This window comes from Poromitra crassiceps (assembly GCF_964638095.1).
Source record: "Poromitra crassiceps genome assembly, chromosome: 12".
Taxonomy (NCBI): Eukaryota; Metazoa; Chordata; class Actinopteri; order Beryciformes; family Melamphaidae; genus Poromitra; species Poromitra crassiceps.
In genome coordinates, this window is record NC_139632.1 from 30,926,623 (window position 1) to 30,942,809 (window position 16,187).

The window sequence follows — 16,187 nt, forward strand, 5'->3', positions numbered from 1 at the left end:
GCACGCACGCACGCACGCACACACACACACACACACACACACACACACACACACACACACACACACACACACACACACACACACGCACACACACACACACACACACACACACACACACACACACACACACACACACACACATAGTTCCCATCATAAGATACATACATTACAGATATGGTATGGATAACCTATAATTTCTACCACAATGAGCAGTTTCACGAATACTCAAACCAGCCCCTCTGGTACCAAGAGCCATGGTCAATGTCACTGAGATCACCTGTATTTGCATGATCTTATGCATCGCACTGCTCTCACATCATTGGCTGAATGGATAATTACATGAATAAGCAGGTCTACAGGGGTTACTAATAAAGTGCTCGGTGAGTGTATGTTGTCATGTCGTGTCTCCAAATGATCAGCATGATTTCAGCATCAAAATGTACCGAGTCTCTGCCTATGAGTTTTGAAGAAGACAGAAACAACATTAAGACTGAGAAGGTTGGATGACTCAATACAATTCCCAATGTTAATGATCAAAATCTTGTTTGTTCTTATTTAATCCAATCGGATGATTGCTGAAATCCTACCCGAAGATGAGTGTGTTGAGTCTCATTAAATAACTTCAGTGTTGTTCACATACAATTTGACACCCATAGCTGTCAAAAGGTATAAGTGTCCCAGATACCAGAAAGATGGTGTCAATATAGCATGCAAAGTTGCTTCAGATGATGGAGGCTGTGGTGTTTCAATGTATTTCTTCTTGTTTTGTTCTTCTTGGCCAGTCGTCGGTGTGCAATAAGATCATGGAGCTGCTGGGGCAGAACAAGATCGACCACCACCAGCGGCAAGTGGCCATCCTAAGCCAGGACAGCTTCTACAGGGTCCTCACCCCCGAGCAGAAGGCCAAGGCACTCAAGGGACAGTTCAACTTTGACCACCCAGGTATGTCATGATGTACCTGAGTACAGCAGGCCTTGTTCCATTAATTTGATCCAGTGACCAAGAACCAGGCTGTCTGCTTGCCTGTTACAGCTGTGTGTCTCCCATCAGCCCACTTCAGGCCCAGTCTATTCAGAATGCTGCTTATAACTTCCAGCAGTCTGAGCTGCCTGTAATCCGTCTGTAATCGGTAATTCTGGCCTTTGGTGTGAGGTTTGGATGGTCACTGTCTGGTGCTAGCAGGAAGCTAGCAGGTAGCATGTCACCTCCTGCTGGGAAAGCCTGGCACCACCACAGACTACCATAGAGAAATGATCTTTGATCGTTTTGTGCTCTCCTCCCTTCTGTATCCCACAGATGCATTTGATAATGATCTCATAGTTGCAACTCTGTGGGACATCATGGAGGGCAAAACGGTGCAGATCCCCGTTTATGACTTTGTCGACCATTCCAGGTGAGTCAGTCTGAAGGTCCTTATGGAGATATTTGCATTTACGTATTGTGTTTCCTTATACTGGAGGAGTATGAGAACAATGAAGCAGGTAACGCAGATCTATATTTATTTATTTATTTATTTATTTATTTATTTATTTATTTATTTATTTATTTATTTATTTATTTATTTATTTTCATCTTACGTATGGCAGAAAAGAAGAAACGGTGGCGGTGTACCCCGCTGATGTGGTGCTGTTTGAGGGCATCCTGATGTTCTACGCTCAGGAGATCCGAGACCTCTTCCAGATGAAGCTGTTTGTGGACACGGATGCAGACACGCGGCTCTCACGCAGAGGTGAGCCACACACACACGCATGACGGGGCACCCGAAAAGAAAAGCCAAATGTAATTTGAAAAGACAAGATTCAAAAGTGCAATACAGTCGTTGATGCTAAATGAATGACGACTGTTACCCGTGTCTTATTTTACGCAGTGCTGCGCGACATAAGTGAACGGGGACGGGACTTGGAAAGTGTTCTAGCTCAGTACATTACTTTTGTCAAGCCCGCCTTTGACGAGTTCTGTCTGCCAGTGAGTGCCTCTCCTACATGCAGTACTTCTACTACTACTACCTGTGTCCCTGCATGGATATGAATTTATGTGTGTCAAACTGGTTTTGTCTTTATTGATGCTATATAGACAAAGAAGTACGCTGACGTGATCATACCCAGAGGAGCGGATAACCTCGGTGAGTATTTGTGCATTTGTCCACATAGGCCATGTTCACATTACAGGCAAATCCGATTTGCTGCTAAAGTCATTCATCATCATTATCTTGATTGGTTTCCCAAATCTGATTTGGGAGTGTGTCCGCGCACTGCCACAAATCTGATTGGGGCAAGTGTTCTAGTCGGATCTGTGTGTCCAGATACAATGAGCCAATGAGCCAACATACAATGTTTCTGGCAGTGTTTGCATGTCTGCTCTCTGCTCTTCAAGTCCCCGCCCCCTGCAAAAGACACTCTCAAATCTGATTTGGGTGATCAGCGCATCCACACTGAAGTCACATCGGTCGAAAGCAGATCGGAAACTACCTCCATATGTGGTTTGGGACAAGTGACACAAATCAGACTTGGAGCGTCCAGACTCATAAAACCAAACTGGATAGAATCATTAATAGGTCACTAAAGTTCACAAATCAGATTTGGCCTCCTAGTCTGAACATGGCCTTAAAATAAGAGAAGAAGAATCACCTACATGGTTGATTGTTAGAGCAAACTACCTCCAGAGAGACTGTATTATAGCAGTGTTCACATCGAGATGTTGTGAGGCGCTAGCGGCTAGCCACAACAGGGTTATCTTGAAGGACACAGCTGTGTTGACGGCTGGGAATTGTGCTGCTCAGCCTAAAGGATGTGAAAGCCTCTTCTATTCTGAGGACTAAATAGTTGGTCTGTTTGATAATTGGAAGGTCAGAAGTACATTTCTCAAGACAACTGTGAATCAATACCACACAAATACTCAAAATATAATGTTGATCCATGATGCCTGCTTTGACTCCACGTCTCCATCTCTCTCAATACAGTGGCCATCAACCTTATAGTGCAACACATCCAGGATATTCTCACCGGCGGTGTGACCAAACGGCTGAACGGCTGCCTCAGTGGCTACGGAACACCCCAGGCCCAGAAGCAGCAAAGCATGGAGTCCAGCAGTCGGCCTCACTGAAGACGGCGCCCCCCTCAGGAGAGAGGAAGTTCATCTTAGGGCACTGTGTGTGTGTGGGCTACATCGTGGCTAACGAGGCAGAAGGAATGAAAGGCTCTCCTTTGATATGATTCTGTTTGGACTGAGTCAGGGGATATATCAGGAAAAGAGAACCCATTCCTTTTTTGGCGCTTTTTCTTTTCTAAAGCTTTTACTGTGTGACTGAAGGAAGGGTGAGAGAGACACAGAGGTTCAGCTCCAGTCCTTGATTAGGCTCATTTGTCATTTATTAATTTCTAACTGCTCCTTGTATTATTATAGCACTGACATGGACAAAGTACAGATACAGTTTTGCTGTCCTGCAAGATTTCCTCTCACTTGGCATTTAATAGTGCAACTGCAGTTTAATAATAGCAGCGCCTTACCTTGTTCCTGTACACGACCCCATTCCCTTTATCAATGCAACTTTCTCAAGCTCCATAAAAAAGCATATTTTGGCTTTTACATTAATAGATTTTGAAATGTTCTGGGTTTGAGGTTGCTTATGATGTATGATATTGCCCTGAGCAATATTTGCTTTGTTGTGTGTAAATCTGACATTTGAATTAGAAATATGACACCGAGTCCAGTCAAACAACCAATCACCTCAAGTAAAGTAATTTCATGTATGACAACACCACCAAAGAAATAACAGTTTCTTTACTGTGCTTGTGCCAAAATGTAATACTTTTTTCTTTTAATGCTTGAGCTGTGCATTCCTGTACTGTAACTTAAAAAAATTGTTATGCTGTTATCAAATTACCAAGTATTATTTCTCTTTGAGTCCTTTAAGCTTGAGATTCCTGTCAGTTTGAGAACATTAGTGGGTTTAATTGAGATGAATATTACTTCTAAATGCACCCGACTGTTAAGTGTCTTGTACATCATCATCATGTCATGTTCTCTTTAAAGCCATTTGCTTCCTGTGATCAAGTTCTCAGGTAGTCTAGTTTTGTTCCTTTGAAATTGACAACACATTGTATTTAGGATTAAACCAAAAATCCTTATTCTAGTAACCTTATGTTGCACTGCCTTAGGGAAGGTGTCATCTGTCTTTACTCTTGACCATCACTTTTCTCTTTTATTTCATCTCTTATGTGTAAACATTGTGAGGGAAAAGCAGCATTAATATGCTTAGTGTCCTATCCTGGTGAGGTTACCCAGAAAATTTGAAATATTCTACTCGCTAGTAACTTACAAATATTGGGGTCAAAAGTATGTGTCAATGAACATAGATCTGCAACATAAATTCAACTTAGTAGTAATGTTGTGGCAATGCATCGAATGCGTGCAATATGAATGTCATAAATCCACGTGTTAAAACAGTTTACTGATAGAACAAAGTGACACAGATTTAAAGTAAACAATTTACTTGAATCGATTAAGAGACTTGGTGACAGAAGAAACATGATTAACAGAGAACATGAAATGTACAACAATAGATTTTTTTTTGTTAGTCCATTGAACAAAGTATGCATCATTATATTGTCTGAAATAATGTACCACAGTAAGTTGCTGACTCAGGTTAACCCATCTATAAGATATTTTAGCACAAACTGCTCATTGGGCCAAAAAACGTCAATGTAAATAAAAAGTCAGTCTGCACAAGGTGTGTTTATTAATGAACTTATGCGCCTTCTATATGAGTCCATATCACTTCCTTGAGACCAGAACCCCCAAAATATGGAAGAATGCAGCAGTCCAGCCGGTCTCGACGAGCATTGTGAACAAGCCAATGAGACAACAGAAGGTATCTGCATCTCTGATCCAGCCTGCTGTTCAACTTCATGTGTGCGTGTGGAAAAGGCACTGTGTGCTTTCTAGCCTTGGCTTTTCTTCTCATCCTGTCTGTCTGCTCCAAACGACTATGTCAAACTCCGGCGACCTCCCTACCCGACGAGTTGTTACCAAACAGGCAGCGATACAGCTCGGTGCGCGCCTCGTCGTTCATCGAACGCTGATCCATAGGGGCCATAAAATTCACCATCTTGCTGTGGAAGTGGAAGCGGACTTTGCGCCCCTTGCTGGCCTTGGTGTCCACCTTCTTCTTGATCTTACTGCGTAACTTCTGGATGGCCAGCCACTGCCTGCCCTGAGCCACCTGGTCGTTGGGGTCCGCTGCGCTCGTCTTGCGTTCGATTAGCTCCCTCAGTAGCTGGTGATAGAAATCGTCATCGTCGAAGGTGTCCTCGTCCAGGTCTTTGAGGTGTCTGTTTGCCTTCAGCTGGTGCTCTGCCTCCTCACCCTCTGCGGCGGGGAGGGTCTCTGGCACAGCAGCAGAGGCCTCTTTGCTCCCCAGGACTCTGTACTCTGATCGTCGGGTCTGGGTGCGCCGCACCAGTCTCTCGTTGTCCATCAGCACCTGCTCCACCTGGGTCAGTATGTTGCGGTCAAATGCCGCAAAACCCTTGCCGCTCTTGCCCGTGGTCAGTCTGGTTTTGTCGTGCCACTTCTGCAGAGTGGCGTTGCGGTACGGCAGGAACGCAGCGAAGCGCTTGGCCATGAAGTCCGGGTACTCCGCCATCTCCAGTTTGCGTTTAGGGAGGCAGACCTCGCCCGCAGACCGCCCCGCGTCCTCGTTCTCATCGCTGCCTATCTCCTCATCCTCGTTTTGGTCTGCCGCTCCCCAGGTCTTCCCCAGCGAGACGGACGTTGTGTCTGGGTTCTGGTACAGCAGCTGATCCTGCAGCTCCAACAGAGACCTCTGAAGGGCTTTTAATGCTTTGTGGCTGTTCTTCAGCGCTCCTGCGAGCTCAGCCCCGCCCCTCTTCTTGAACTCTGGGAAAGTCTGCGGCTGCGGGAGCTGGTTGGCCGTCACAAGAGCTTTCTGGACTTTAATTCGCCCCTCGAGCAGCTGGTCCCACAGTGCAAGTTGGTTCTTTACCGCTTTCCCTTTCTCTACCGCCTCGTCCACTTTCTCTTGAGAAAACGTCCTCACCGCTCCCTCATCTTCACCGCCATCTTCCATCTCATCGTCATCATCATCATCAGTCCCTTCGGTCTCCTCGTCCTCACTGCTCTCATCCTCTTCGCTCTCTCCCAGGTCATCCATGCCCTCTGTCAGCTTGTGGAGGTCCACTTCCTGGGGAAACTTGATGTCAGTGCTCCTCATCTTAGATGCCAATGTTTTTATGGCTTCTTCATCCAGCTCTTCATCGTCTTCTGCTTCATTTGCATCTACAGCGTCTTCATCACCACCATCATCATCGTCGTCGTCGTCGTCTTCATCATCATCATCATCACCACCACCCTCATTATCGTCTCCTAGGGAAACGTCATCATCATCTTCCTCTTCTCCCGGAGTTTCCTCCTCATCGTCATCATCTTCTCCAGATCCATCAATATCCATCAGCAATTGTTTACGGGAGACTGCCTTTCCCAAGTAGCGACCATCTGTCTCTGAGAGCAGGGCAGTGTTGTCCTTCCGCAGAACACTGACGCCAAATCCGTCTTCATCGTCGTCGTCGTCATTGAACTTTTCTATGACCTTGGCTTTTGTCGCTTCCTCTTGGTCATCCTCCGGATCCGTGAATTTAGGCAAGGGATTCAATAAATCCACGAGCTCTTGTGAAACTGACCCTGCCATCGTTCAACACCGACCACCACACATGTGCTGACGGTGTGAGGAAGACGACGATGACATCATTCCAGTGCGACGGGCGGGTTGCTTCAACGCTTCAACAACTCGCGACACCTTGCGCACGCGTACAAGGTCCCGTTCCGGACTACTCTTGTGTTAGCCAGCGGCGCTAGTTTTGTTCCCTCGGACCTCACACAGACTGTTGCTTTCTGAAGAGTGAAAATGTCAACAAGCGACTTCTATTTGAGATATTATGTTGGGCACAAGGGAAAGTTTGGCCATGAGTTCCTGGAATTTGAATTCAGACCGGACGGTGAGTCGTAATTAGGCGGCAATGTGGCACTTTTAGCCTTCCTGCTTGCAAGCTAACAGCGCTAGCCGACGAGAGTGGCTTGTTGTTTCTCATTAGGCCGCATTGGAATCGTTTGAGATGCTAGCGCCCAATTTTATAGTTTTATTGTTTCCACTGCATGAAAAATACAACATACAATTATGTTGCATTTAACATAATAATAAATAATTAACAACGTGATTGTATTTAAAATAAATGGGCATTTGATGGCGCCATGTGGACTGCACGGTTGGTAACTTGCTAAAGTCGATGCGAGTAACCTCACGTGTGTTTTGGTTGAGGGCATTGTACTGTAACTAATCGCAAACTTGGTTTAAAAGTAACTTAACTGATTGTTTTCTTGCAGGTAAACTGAGGTACGCAAATAACAGCAACTACAAAAATGACGTCATGATCAGAAAAGAGGTAGGTTAACGGCATTTATGATTATTCGTGAACTGTAGTAGCATTGTTCGTATTGTTAGTTTCCATGCTTGGTATCTATCTACTAAATGTGTGGAATTATTCGCCATCTTGGTTGGGTTTAGCCCCATAAAGTGACCCTACTACTGTACATGGTATACACTCATGCAGTATTAGGGTCACATAGCCTTCCATAAGGCAATAGGGGGGAACGGCTGTTCAAAACGCTCTCCTACCCGTCTCCGAAGTCCGATTGCAGATCCGAAGATATTGTAACGGCACAGGCGAGGCTGGTTTTGAACCCGAGGTCTCCAACTTACATGCCCAACACGTTAACCATCCGACCAAAGGGACAATCCCTTTGGCCAAGGACCAACGTGGTTGCTTTATCCACCCAGACCCAGGATCGCTACACTACCTCCACCTGTGGGAAGCGCAGCCCCTGCCGCTTCAACGTCTCCGCGCTCCTGGGGCTATGCCTCCGATGACCGCGAACCCGAGGTCTCCAACTTACAAGCCCAACACGTTAACCATCCGACCAAAGGGACAATGTGCTCGCTTTATCCACCCAGAGTCCCAGACCCAGGATCGCTACAATATGATAGTCCTCCTACGGAGGATACTGCAGTGTGAAATAACCGTTTAAAAGCAGTCTTTCCACAGCCTGTGCTGAATTTACAGCAGGGTGTGTTTGATCTCACTATCATGGTGCACCGCTTGCACGCTGCGAGCAAACAACACATGCAGTCACACGGAGGCGGCGGCTCAGTGACCAAATCATCAAATCCAGCGCACCTGGGAAGCAAAACATGTCATGAAATACTCAAACTACCAAGGTTCCTGTCGGCACCAGGACGCTTCTCTCCTAAATTCAGCACAGGCTGTGGAAAGACTGCTTTTAAACGGTTGTTTCACGCAGCAGTATCATTTGAACCGCCCCGGCTAAATCGGACTTCGGAGACTGGTAGGAGAGCGTTTTGACAGCCCCCTATTGCCTTATGGAAGGCTATGTGACCCTAATACTGCAGTGTATCCTATATACACTAGTACAGTAGTAGGGTCACTTTATGGGGCTAGGTTGGGTTGTAACTTTAGTCATGCAAGACCACGGTCTTAAAAATTGTGCAGGTCCTTGAAGTCTACACAGTTTATCTACATGTTTCTGATGATGTATACCGGTACCTTCAGTTCCAAATGTGTCTTGTGTCCATTTTCACCAACCCAGGCCTATGTCCACAAGAGTGTGATGGAGGAGCTGAAGAGGATCATTGATGACAGTGAAATTACCAAGGAAGACGATGCGCTGTGGCCGCCCCCTGACAGAGTTGGCAGACAGGTTTGTCCACCATCTCGGTTCTGGATCACTCATATCGATCTTGTTGCTTCTCTCTGACACAGTAGATTGTTAGGTCCTTCTGTGCCTACGAAGCTGTTTACAATTGATGGTGCAGCACTCTGCCACTGATTAAGGCAGCATTGACAGATCAAGTTTTCCAACTGTTTGTGTTCTTGATTTCTTAGGAAACACTTTTTTTCCTATTTTTATCCCCCTCTCTTACAGGAGCTGGAGATTGTCATAGGAGATGAGCACATTTCATTCACAACATCCAAAATTGGCTCATTGATTGACGTCAACCAGTCAAAGTAAGTACTTTATTCAGGTGTTGGTATAACTATTTGGTAGTCTCTCTTAAGAGCAGACGTGTCCAAATTCTTCCCTATGAAGGGCCAAAAATGAATCTGGAAGGAGAGCTGTGGGCCAAAAATAAATGTTGATTTTGTGTGAAATTACAATACATTAAAATGTATTATATTTGATGGCCAATTTACATTCTTAATCTAAAATGCATTTTCAAAATAAAAGCTTTTATTACAGTTCGATTTAGTGTTGATTGAAAAAAAAAGCTTAAACATTTTCAAAGTGAAAGCCACCTTTCTGAATGAATGTGCATGCAACTCAAGGTGTGTAACCCTACCCATAGAACCCATTCTCATTCAGATCACTTGAGGTGATTGGTCAAGGGACCCCTTTGAAAATGGCCATGTCAATTTTTCCCTCGCCAAAATTTAGCCTAGCTTTGGAGCGTTATTTACCCACCTTCCCGACATGCTAGCTTGACATCGGTCCCAATCGATTTCTTAGGTCTTCTAGTTTCATATGGTATAAAGATAATCATGCTACATTTAAAAATGAGCCTGCTAGAGCCTCTGAAAGACAGTAATATCAGCCGCAGATTTTTTCTTCTTCAAATCTATGGTCGGCCAAAACAAATTGGGGTTGGGCCAAAGTTGGCCTGCAGGCCCCAAATTGGTCACCCAGGCTTAAGTGCTTGCAAGTGCTCACACCTACCCATCTGTACTTCATGCAGGGGAACGTTCAAAGCGGAAAGGGAAACTCCGGTGAAAATTATGAGCTCTGATTGGACGAATGAGACTTTAGGCAGGACATCCTCTCATTAGTCCAATCAGAGTCCCAAATAGTTCCCAACGAATATAAGGCGGGTACATCCGCTGAAGGCGGGCACATCTGCCAATTTCTCCAATCACCTGCCTCGGTTTTGTTTACATGCGTCGTGATTGATCGAATATCATCGAACTTCCTCCGGTCTGAGGTTCACCCCCCCCCCCTCTTTGGCCAAATTTGAACAGGCTAAAGGTTTTGTTCCCCGTTAAAGGGGTATTTTCCTTGCTGCTGTTGCCAAGTGCTGCTCTTGTTGGATAATTGTTTCAATTGCCACATGACCTCGCAGTAAAATCACCAGTGCATGTGAGAATGGTTTCAATTGTTGGGTCTAAAATAAAGGGCCTGGTCTTCTACCTGCTCCATTTAAAAAGCGCCTTGAGATAACTTGTTACGATTTGGTGCTATATAAATATAAAATTGATTGAAGTACAGACTGTCTCTGGAGCATTCAAAGATTGTGAGAGATAGACTTCCTTGATAGACTAAGCCAGTCTTAAGTATTCACTACAGGCAAAGGGATTAACTATATTGAAACTGTTATTATTTTTCAGGGACCCTGAAGGTCTTCGCGTGTTCTACTACCTGGTTCAGGATCTGAAATGTCTCGTGTTCAGTCTCATTGGCCTCCACTTCAAGATCAAGCCGATCTAACGCTGCCTTTTCCTCGTCTGAGTTGCTTTGAGTTGTTTGTCCTGTTGTACTACAGCATTTGTACATTTGCTTTTGATGGAACTGTTTTTTATTTTAAATAAATGGTTGGAAAAAGTTAAAACAGTTGTCTTATTTTTAACGTACAATAACTTACTTGCAACTGTCCTTTGCTGGTAACGACTGTAATGCTCAGGAAAGACCATTTTGTATGGAAATCATTATTTGTACACTGTAAAATGCTACATAAATGTGCATATCAAAAATAAACCAAATGTGAATAAAATTTAGTTTTATTTCAAAATAATTTATATTCAACCACAACCAATACGGCTGACAATGGCATAAAACTATTGACAATTTAAATAGAAGGTATTGTGCTGACAATTCATAAATGCTGCTTGTTTGAAATTCAGTTTTTCTGAGGCACAGAATCTCCCCGATCAGTAATGGTGTAACTTTCTAAAGTATTATATGAATATATTTTCACTGCAGACAAGATTAAAGGTTTTATGCTCTAGCTGCATAAAGTACTGCATGTTAAATTAGCTATCACTATTTAATCCTTACTCATACTAAACACATGCAACACACCATGAGTCTAGTACAGTGTCAGAATGGACAAAACGATAAGAGTGTAAGCCTTAATGGTTATTGATGTATGAAAGTCTGTATGACAGGTTGAGTACAAACTTAAGTTTTCCCGTTACTTCAGATATTGGATGCAGTTTGTCATTAACAATTACTATGTATTTGTCCACTGTCACAGGCTAGGATGAAAAATATTTTTTTCATTTGAGGCTTAACAGAATTGCAATTTTATTTTACATCATACATAGTGATTATTACCAAATCCCAACCTTAACATGTGTTACCATTTCAGAAGAAGCATTTAAACCACAGTGCTAAAAAGTTTAGGACTGAGGAGGAGATGGAGTCTGCTGTTGGGTTTATTTTCAAAACTATTACTCTGATAACTATGTATCAATGCCCAGAAATGGTCAACAAACCCAGGTGGAGATGGACTGCCTTCACTGTACAGTACAACTTTTTCTCCTTGGAGATCAACACATTTCTGCTTTTAGCTGATAGGCCTTCCTTCCAGGACAGTGAAGATGTCCTCTAAGGACTTGTGGACACACTGCAGGAACTCATGGACATTGCGAGCCGGGTAGCTCGACACGTTGCAGCCGATCCAGTCATCGTGAACGCCGTAGCCCACACCGAACCCATCAGGCACCACTGGGGCAAAGCCACCAAGGTTGACCGCTGGACTTGTGAGGGTGCTGGTAGAGAGGATGTTGTGGTTGATAGCAGTGTACGCCGGGTCGTGGTAGAAGCTGTGCAGAGCCTGGCCCTTTGAGTTGGCCAGGTATCGCAGGGAAAACAGATGCCGGTCAAAACCTTGTCCTGGTGAGAGAAAAGGCATTCAATGATCAGCTGAGATGTTCTCTCCTGTTAATAGAGAGGCAAAGTGAACGTCACTTCCTCCTCCAGAGATTTTCTTCAGCAATTTATTTTCAAATAGACATTTTGTAAAATGCTTATAAAAACAGTTTTACTTGTCAAACCAAACGGTTCAGATATATTTAGAAATGGGAGAGATCGCATAACATTTCACTCGGACCAAAATGTAAAAAAATGCGGGTTTAAAGAGAATATTTTTTCAACGTTTAGTTTTTTTGGTCTGAGTGAAATGTTCTATGGTCTCTCCCGATTCTAAATATAGCTGAACCGTTTGGTTTGACCAAGTAAAACTATCTTTATAAGCATTTTACTAAATTGGTCTATAAATTGCGGAAGAAAATCTCTGGTACAGTGCTGAAGCAGGAAGTGACGTTCACTTTGCCTCTCTTCTTCTGATTGGTGAAGGACTACTACTGGATCTTTACTAGGACTTAAAAAATGCTACTGATGAGGTAGTAAGAGCCTACACTACAGTGTAATGACAGCAAGAACGCAGAACTAGGGGTGAAAACTGGTTTCAGGATGTGCTTGCAAAAAGCCTGCATTTATCTCATATATATTTATCTCATATATATATATATATATATATATATATATATATATATATATATATAAATCAGTGAGTTAGGGTTATTGGAGGAGCCTGTAGAAATGTTATATACACACCCATGGCTGCTTCCTTTGTGAGTTGCCCATGATATTTAGAGCATTCACTGAGCATGGCCAGCAGCTGCTCCACACTGTGCTGCCCCTGCTGGCAAACAAAGGCATGTGCACAGCGTTTGGTGTGAACGCTGGCTGGCCGGATGGTCTCTGTGCGGCCGTGCCTGAACGCTGCGGTGCTGCAGGACTCGTATGTGGCCACTGTCTTTCCGTGTTGCCTCAGGAAGCCCATTTGAAAAGCCAGCTGAACTATAGCATCTGGACTTAACTTGCTCCTCTTCAACTGATCCTTCCCACCCTTCTGAAACTGCATCGCATCAATGGTGAGTTTTGACACAGCTGCATGAAAGTTATCCTTGGCTTCCAAAATGCCATTCTCCAGCTCACCGTTCAGGTTGAACTGGAGTCTGCGCACAGCAGAGGCTGAATCCACAGCAGCAGCAGCAGATGATCCAGGGTTCACCAGCGGCTTCTCTGTGGTGTCTTTGAAGATCTCATTCTGGAAGCGGAGCACAGCTACACCGTCGCCCCAGGAGTGCTCAAAATTGATGGCCGCCTGTCCATCTTTTGTCAGAATGATGCTGAATGACTTGTCGTACCAACGGTTGCATCCGTCACCATGCAGCATGTTGTGCGAGATGTGAATATGGTCCCGCATGCTCTCGTCATCGAGGCAGAGACAGAAGAGGGCGCTATCAACCATCTGCAGAGCCTCGCCGTTTCCAGCAGCCAGCAGCTTGTCCCTCAGGCCGGCCCAGACATCCCTGTTCTCACTGGTCAGGACCCCAAGAGGAAAGGCAGGTGCTGGTGTCGGGTCGGACAAGATGTATTTCAAGTGTGACTGGATCTCGGCAGGATTCACCAAATTCCCATCCCGGTCTACTACGTCAAACACATACATGTTGCCTTGTCTCATCACCAGGAGATGCCGTCCTTTCTCATCAGTGAAGAGCTCATCTCGCCCCTGCTTGGGGATGCGAGTGGAGTTGAAGAGGCGAAAGTACTGTGACATGTCCAGGGGGTACGCATTCACCATGTAGGCTCCATACCAAGACAGCGAAGAGGGGACCCAGCGGATGAGCTTCTTGAAGCCGTCTGTGTCACTCTTAGCCGGGTTGAGGTGGAAAACCTCTGGCTCCAACAATCCAGCTCGCAGTGTCTTCATGAAGCGCACCGCAGAACAAACCATATTGGTCCCCCGCACAAGCTGGTCGTTGTACTCCGTCTTGGGGTCAGGATTGAAGGACATGAAGGGGTTGAAGTTCAGCACCACAGAGTCACGTGCAGACAGGTACATGTCAAACCATGGTGCTGAAAGATAAGATGTGAGGAGACAAAATTAGTTTCTGCTCATTATGCATTACAAGCAGCTGCTGATTCAGCTACTACACATATTCACCTGAAATGTAGCTGGTCTGCTTATTGTTCTTGTCCTGTGCAACCAGTTCTTCATGCAGCTGTCTCCCCACATCACTTTGGAAATCCTCTGCAAGCTTCTCTGTTGTTCTGAGGGCACATAAAAAATGTGGTTGCGGCCATTGATAGTATTGCGGCTCAGATTTGAAGAGTTAGGTTTGAGCATGGCATCTGCATCTAGTAATCAAATAAAAATGTTGATTTCCTTGTGCTCACCTGAACTGGTCATCATCCAGAAGTGGCCTCTGAGCAGCTAAATACCTCCTTATACTATCTTCCAGTTTCGGCACGGGTAGCCTATAGTGCAAAAATGAAATGGTAGAAAATCAACAACAGCCGCCTCTTGTTTTCAGCCTGTGTATCACCGCCCCCTCGTGGCCTTCCTGTGCCAGAGCTCAAATCAATTGTGCACTTTCACCTACATTCCCCTTACAGCTATATTAATGGGTCACCTTCTTTACATTAGACCACCTATATGTACCTGACATTTCCAAGGTAACGTGTTCATCGACACGAATCATGTTACACCGAATTTGATAAGCATGTAGCCCGTAATGTAATAATGTTGAACTCGACAAAATGCACAACCTTACCTGGGCAAACTCTTCTGGTAATGCATCGTTGGCACAACACTTTGGTTCAGGTACTGTGAAGACGCATTTTTGGTGCTGTAGTTTCGCTTATCGATGACACATGCAGCAGTCCTTAACTGTTTTAGACTCCCACATTTCCTTAGAGAGGCACTGCATTGCATTGAAAGCAGATTTGCCATTCTACTAGCGAACAGCTAGTAATGTCACTTCTTTCTCGTGTCTAATAGCTAGCAAACTAACGCTACGCTAACGTCACCTGATATCTTATCGAAGTAGCTAAGTTAGCGCCAACTGATATTAACTATGTTACGTTAATTACCTTAGCTAACCTATTTTATCCTAATCCAGTCCCCAAAGTCTTTGCCCCTTTAGCCAACGTTACAACTGTGTCTATAAACCTACACCGCTGATGGATATCAGAGACCAAACTATTATTATTTAGAATGAATGTCACAACAGGAAGTTGAACTGACAAGTAAAGTCACGTGACAAATTCCTGCTTCTTCTCATACTCTTGGAGCATTTCCAACAGACTAGCACTGAAAAGCATGTTGCTGACCCCTACCGTCCATATATACCACAGGCCTGAGGTGGGTGAGTGGGGTGGGGTGATAAGAGATTAAAGCAAATTTAACTATTAAAACTATTATTTTTAATAGCCCAACACTAAAATAAATGGATATAACAAGACACATTGCTGTACTCCAAAAACACAGACATGATTCCACACAGGCTGTTTGACACTCATGCCCCTTTTTTTCATTTGAACACCTGCCCCTGAAGAACTCCCTGCCTTCCTTTGGCTGATGATGGTGGTCCACGTGACACGGTTCATAGGTGGAACAACCCATTTCTAACATGTTGTGAGAGCAGGCGCCTTCTGGCCAGCAGAGAGCAGTGTCTTCTTGATTGGTGGATGTTGTGGCCCCTGGACAATACTTCATCAGAAGTTCATCAGTCTGGCACCTCATCTGTATGCAGTAAATTATACCTTTGATAAAAAGTTTTTAAAGTGTACATATGATTATACATTTTTCAAAAATGAAATAAAGAAATATAATAACAAGCGCAAATTTGCAATAGCTGCAGCTATCAGTGTGTGCGGACTATTTTGTTATTTTCAGGGGCAGCCCCCCACCCTACTCTGCCTCTGCCATCTGGCCTGTATTTCAAATTTTGCCCAACCCCCCACCACCCGTTTCAGCCAAATGGCCTGAACACACCCACGACCTCCATGCCAAATTTCAGGCCTCTGCCCCTGCCATCCTGCATTTCGACCCCCCCCCCCCATCGGCCCTTTTTAGCCAATTAGCATGAACACGAACACACACACACTTGACCTCCATGCCTAATTTCAGCCTTCTGCCTCTGCCATCCTGCATTGCAAAATCCCCCCGAGGGGAAATTTGCCCAAGACAAATTTCCCCTCGGGGACAATAAAGTTCATCTCATCTCATCTCATCTCACCCCCACTCTCCCCCT

General features: G+C 44.6%; 4 protein-coding genes across 4 annotated transcripts in view; 2 read left to right on the forward strand and 2 right to left on the reverse strand.

Annotated features, from left to right (window-relative positions):
• Positions 1-3,102, forward strand: part of uck2a (uridine-cytidine kinase 2a) — a gene marked incomplete at both ends in the record, with an annotated part of 5,996 nt that extends 2,894 nt beyond the window's left edge. The window contains 6 exons of the mRNA XM_083648182.1: positions 783-942; positions 1,297-1,393; positions 1,587-1,729; positions 1,868-1,965; positions 2,074-2,122; positions 2,960-3,102. Coding sequence (XP_083504308.1) covers positions 783-942; positions 1,297-1,393; positions 1,587-1,729; positions 1,868-1,965; positions 2,074-2,122; positions 2,960-3,102 — 690 coding nt within the window. The remainder of the gene's footprint in view (positions 1-782; positions 943-1,296; positions 1,394-1,586; positions 1,730-1,867; positions 1,966-2,073; positions 2,123-2,959) is intronic.
• Positions 3,103-4,474: 1,372 nt separating this feature from the next.
• aatf (apoptosis antagonizing transcription factor) lies at positions 4,475-6,706 on the reverse strand (the record flags this gene model as incomplete). Its single annotated transcript, XM_083647779.1, has 1 exon — positions 4,475-6,706. One exon carries the CDS (start codon positions 6,704-6,706, stop codon positions 4,991-4,993), a length of 1,716 nt encoding a protein of 571 aa, XP_083503905.1. The 3' UTR covers positions 4,475-4,990.
• A 147-nt stretch (positions 6,707-6,853) lies between these two features.
• magoh (mago homolog, exon junction complex subunit) lies at positions 6,854-10,787 on the forward strand. The gene is made up of 5 exons (XM_083647611.1): positions 6,854-7,013; positions 7,399-7,457; positions 8,680-8,790; positions 9,016-9,098; positions 10,470-10,787. The coding sequence occupies exons 1-5, from the start codon at positions 6,923-6,925 to the stop codon at positions 10,567-10,569; spliced, it is 444 nt and encodes a 147-aa protein (XP_083503737.1). The 5' UTR covers positions 6,854-6,922; the 3' UTR covers positions 10,570-10,787.
• Positions 10,788-10,852: 65 nt separating this feature from the next.
• cpt2 (carnitine palmitoyltransferase 2) lies at positions 10,853-15,127 on the reverse strand. Its single transcript, XM_083647610.1, has 5 exons — positions 14,706-15,127; positions 14,329-14,409; positions 14,096-14,202; positions 12,700-14,007; positions 10,853-11,976 (listed from the first exon to the last, which is right to left on the reverse strand). Exons 1-5 carry the CDS (start codon positions 14,882-14,884, stop codon positions 11,648-11,650), a joined length of 2,004 nt encoding a protein of 667 aa, XP_083503736.1. The 5' UTR covers positions 14,885-15,127; the 3' UTR covers positions 10,853-11,647.
• Positions 15,128-16,187: the final 1,060 nt, after the last annotated feature.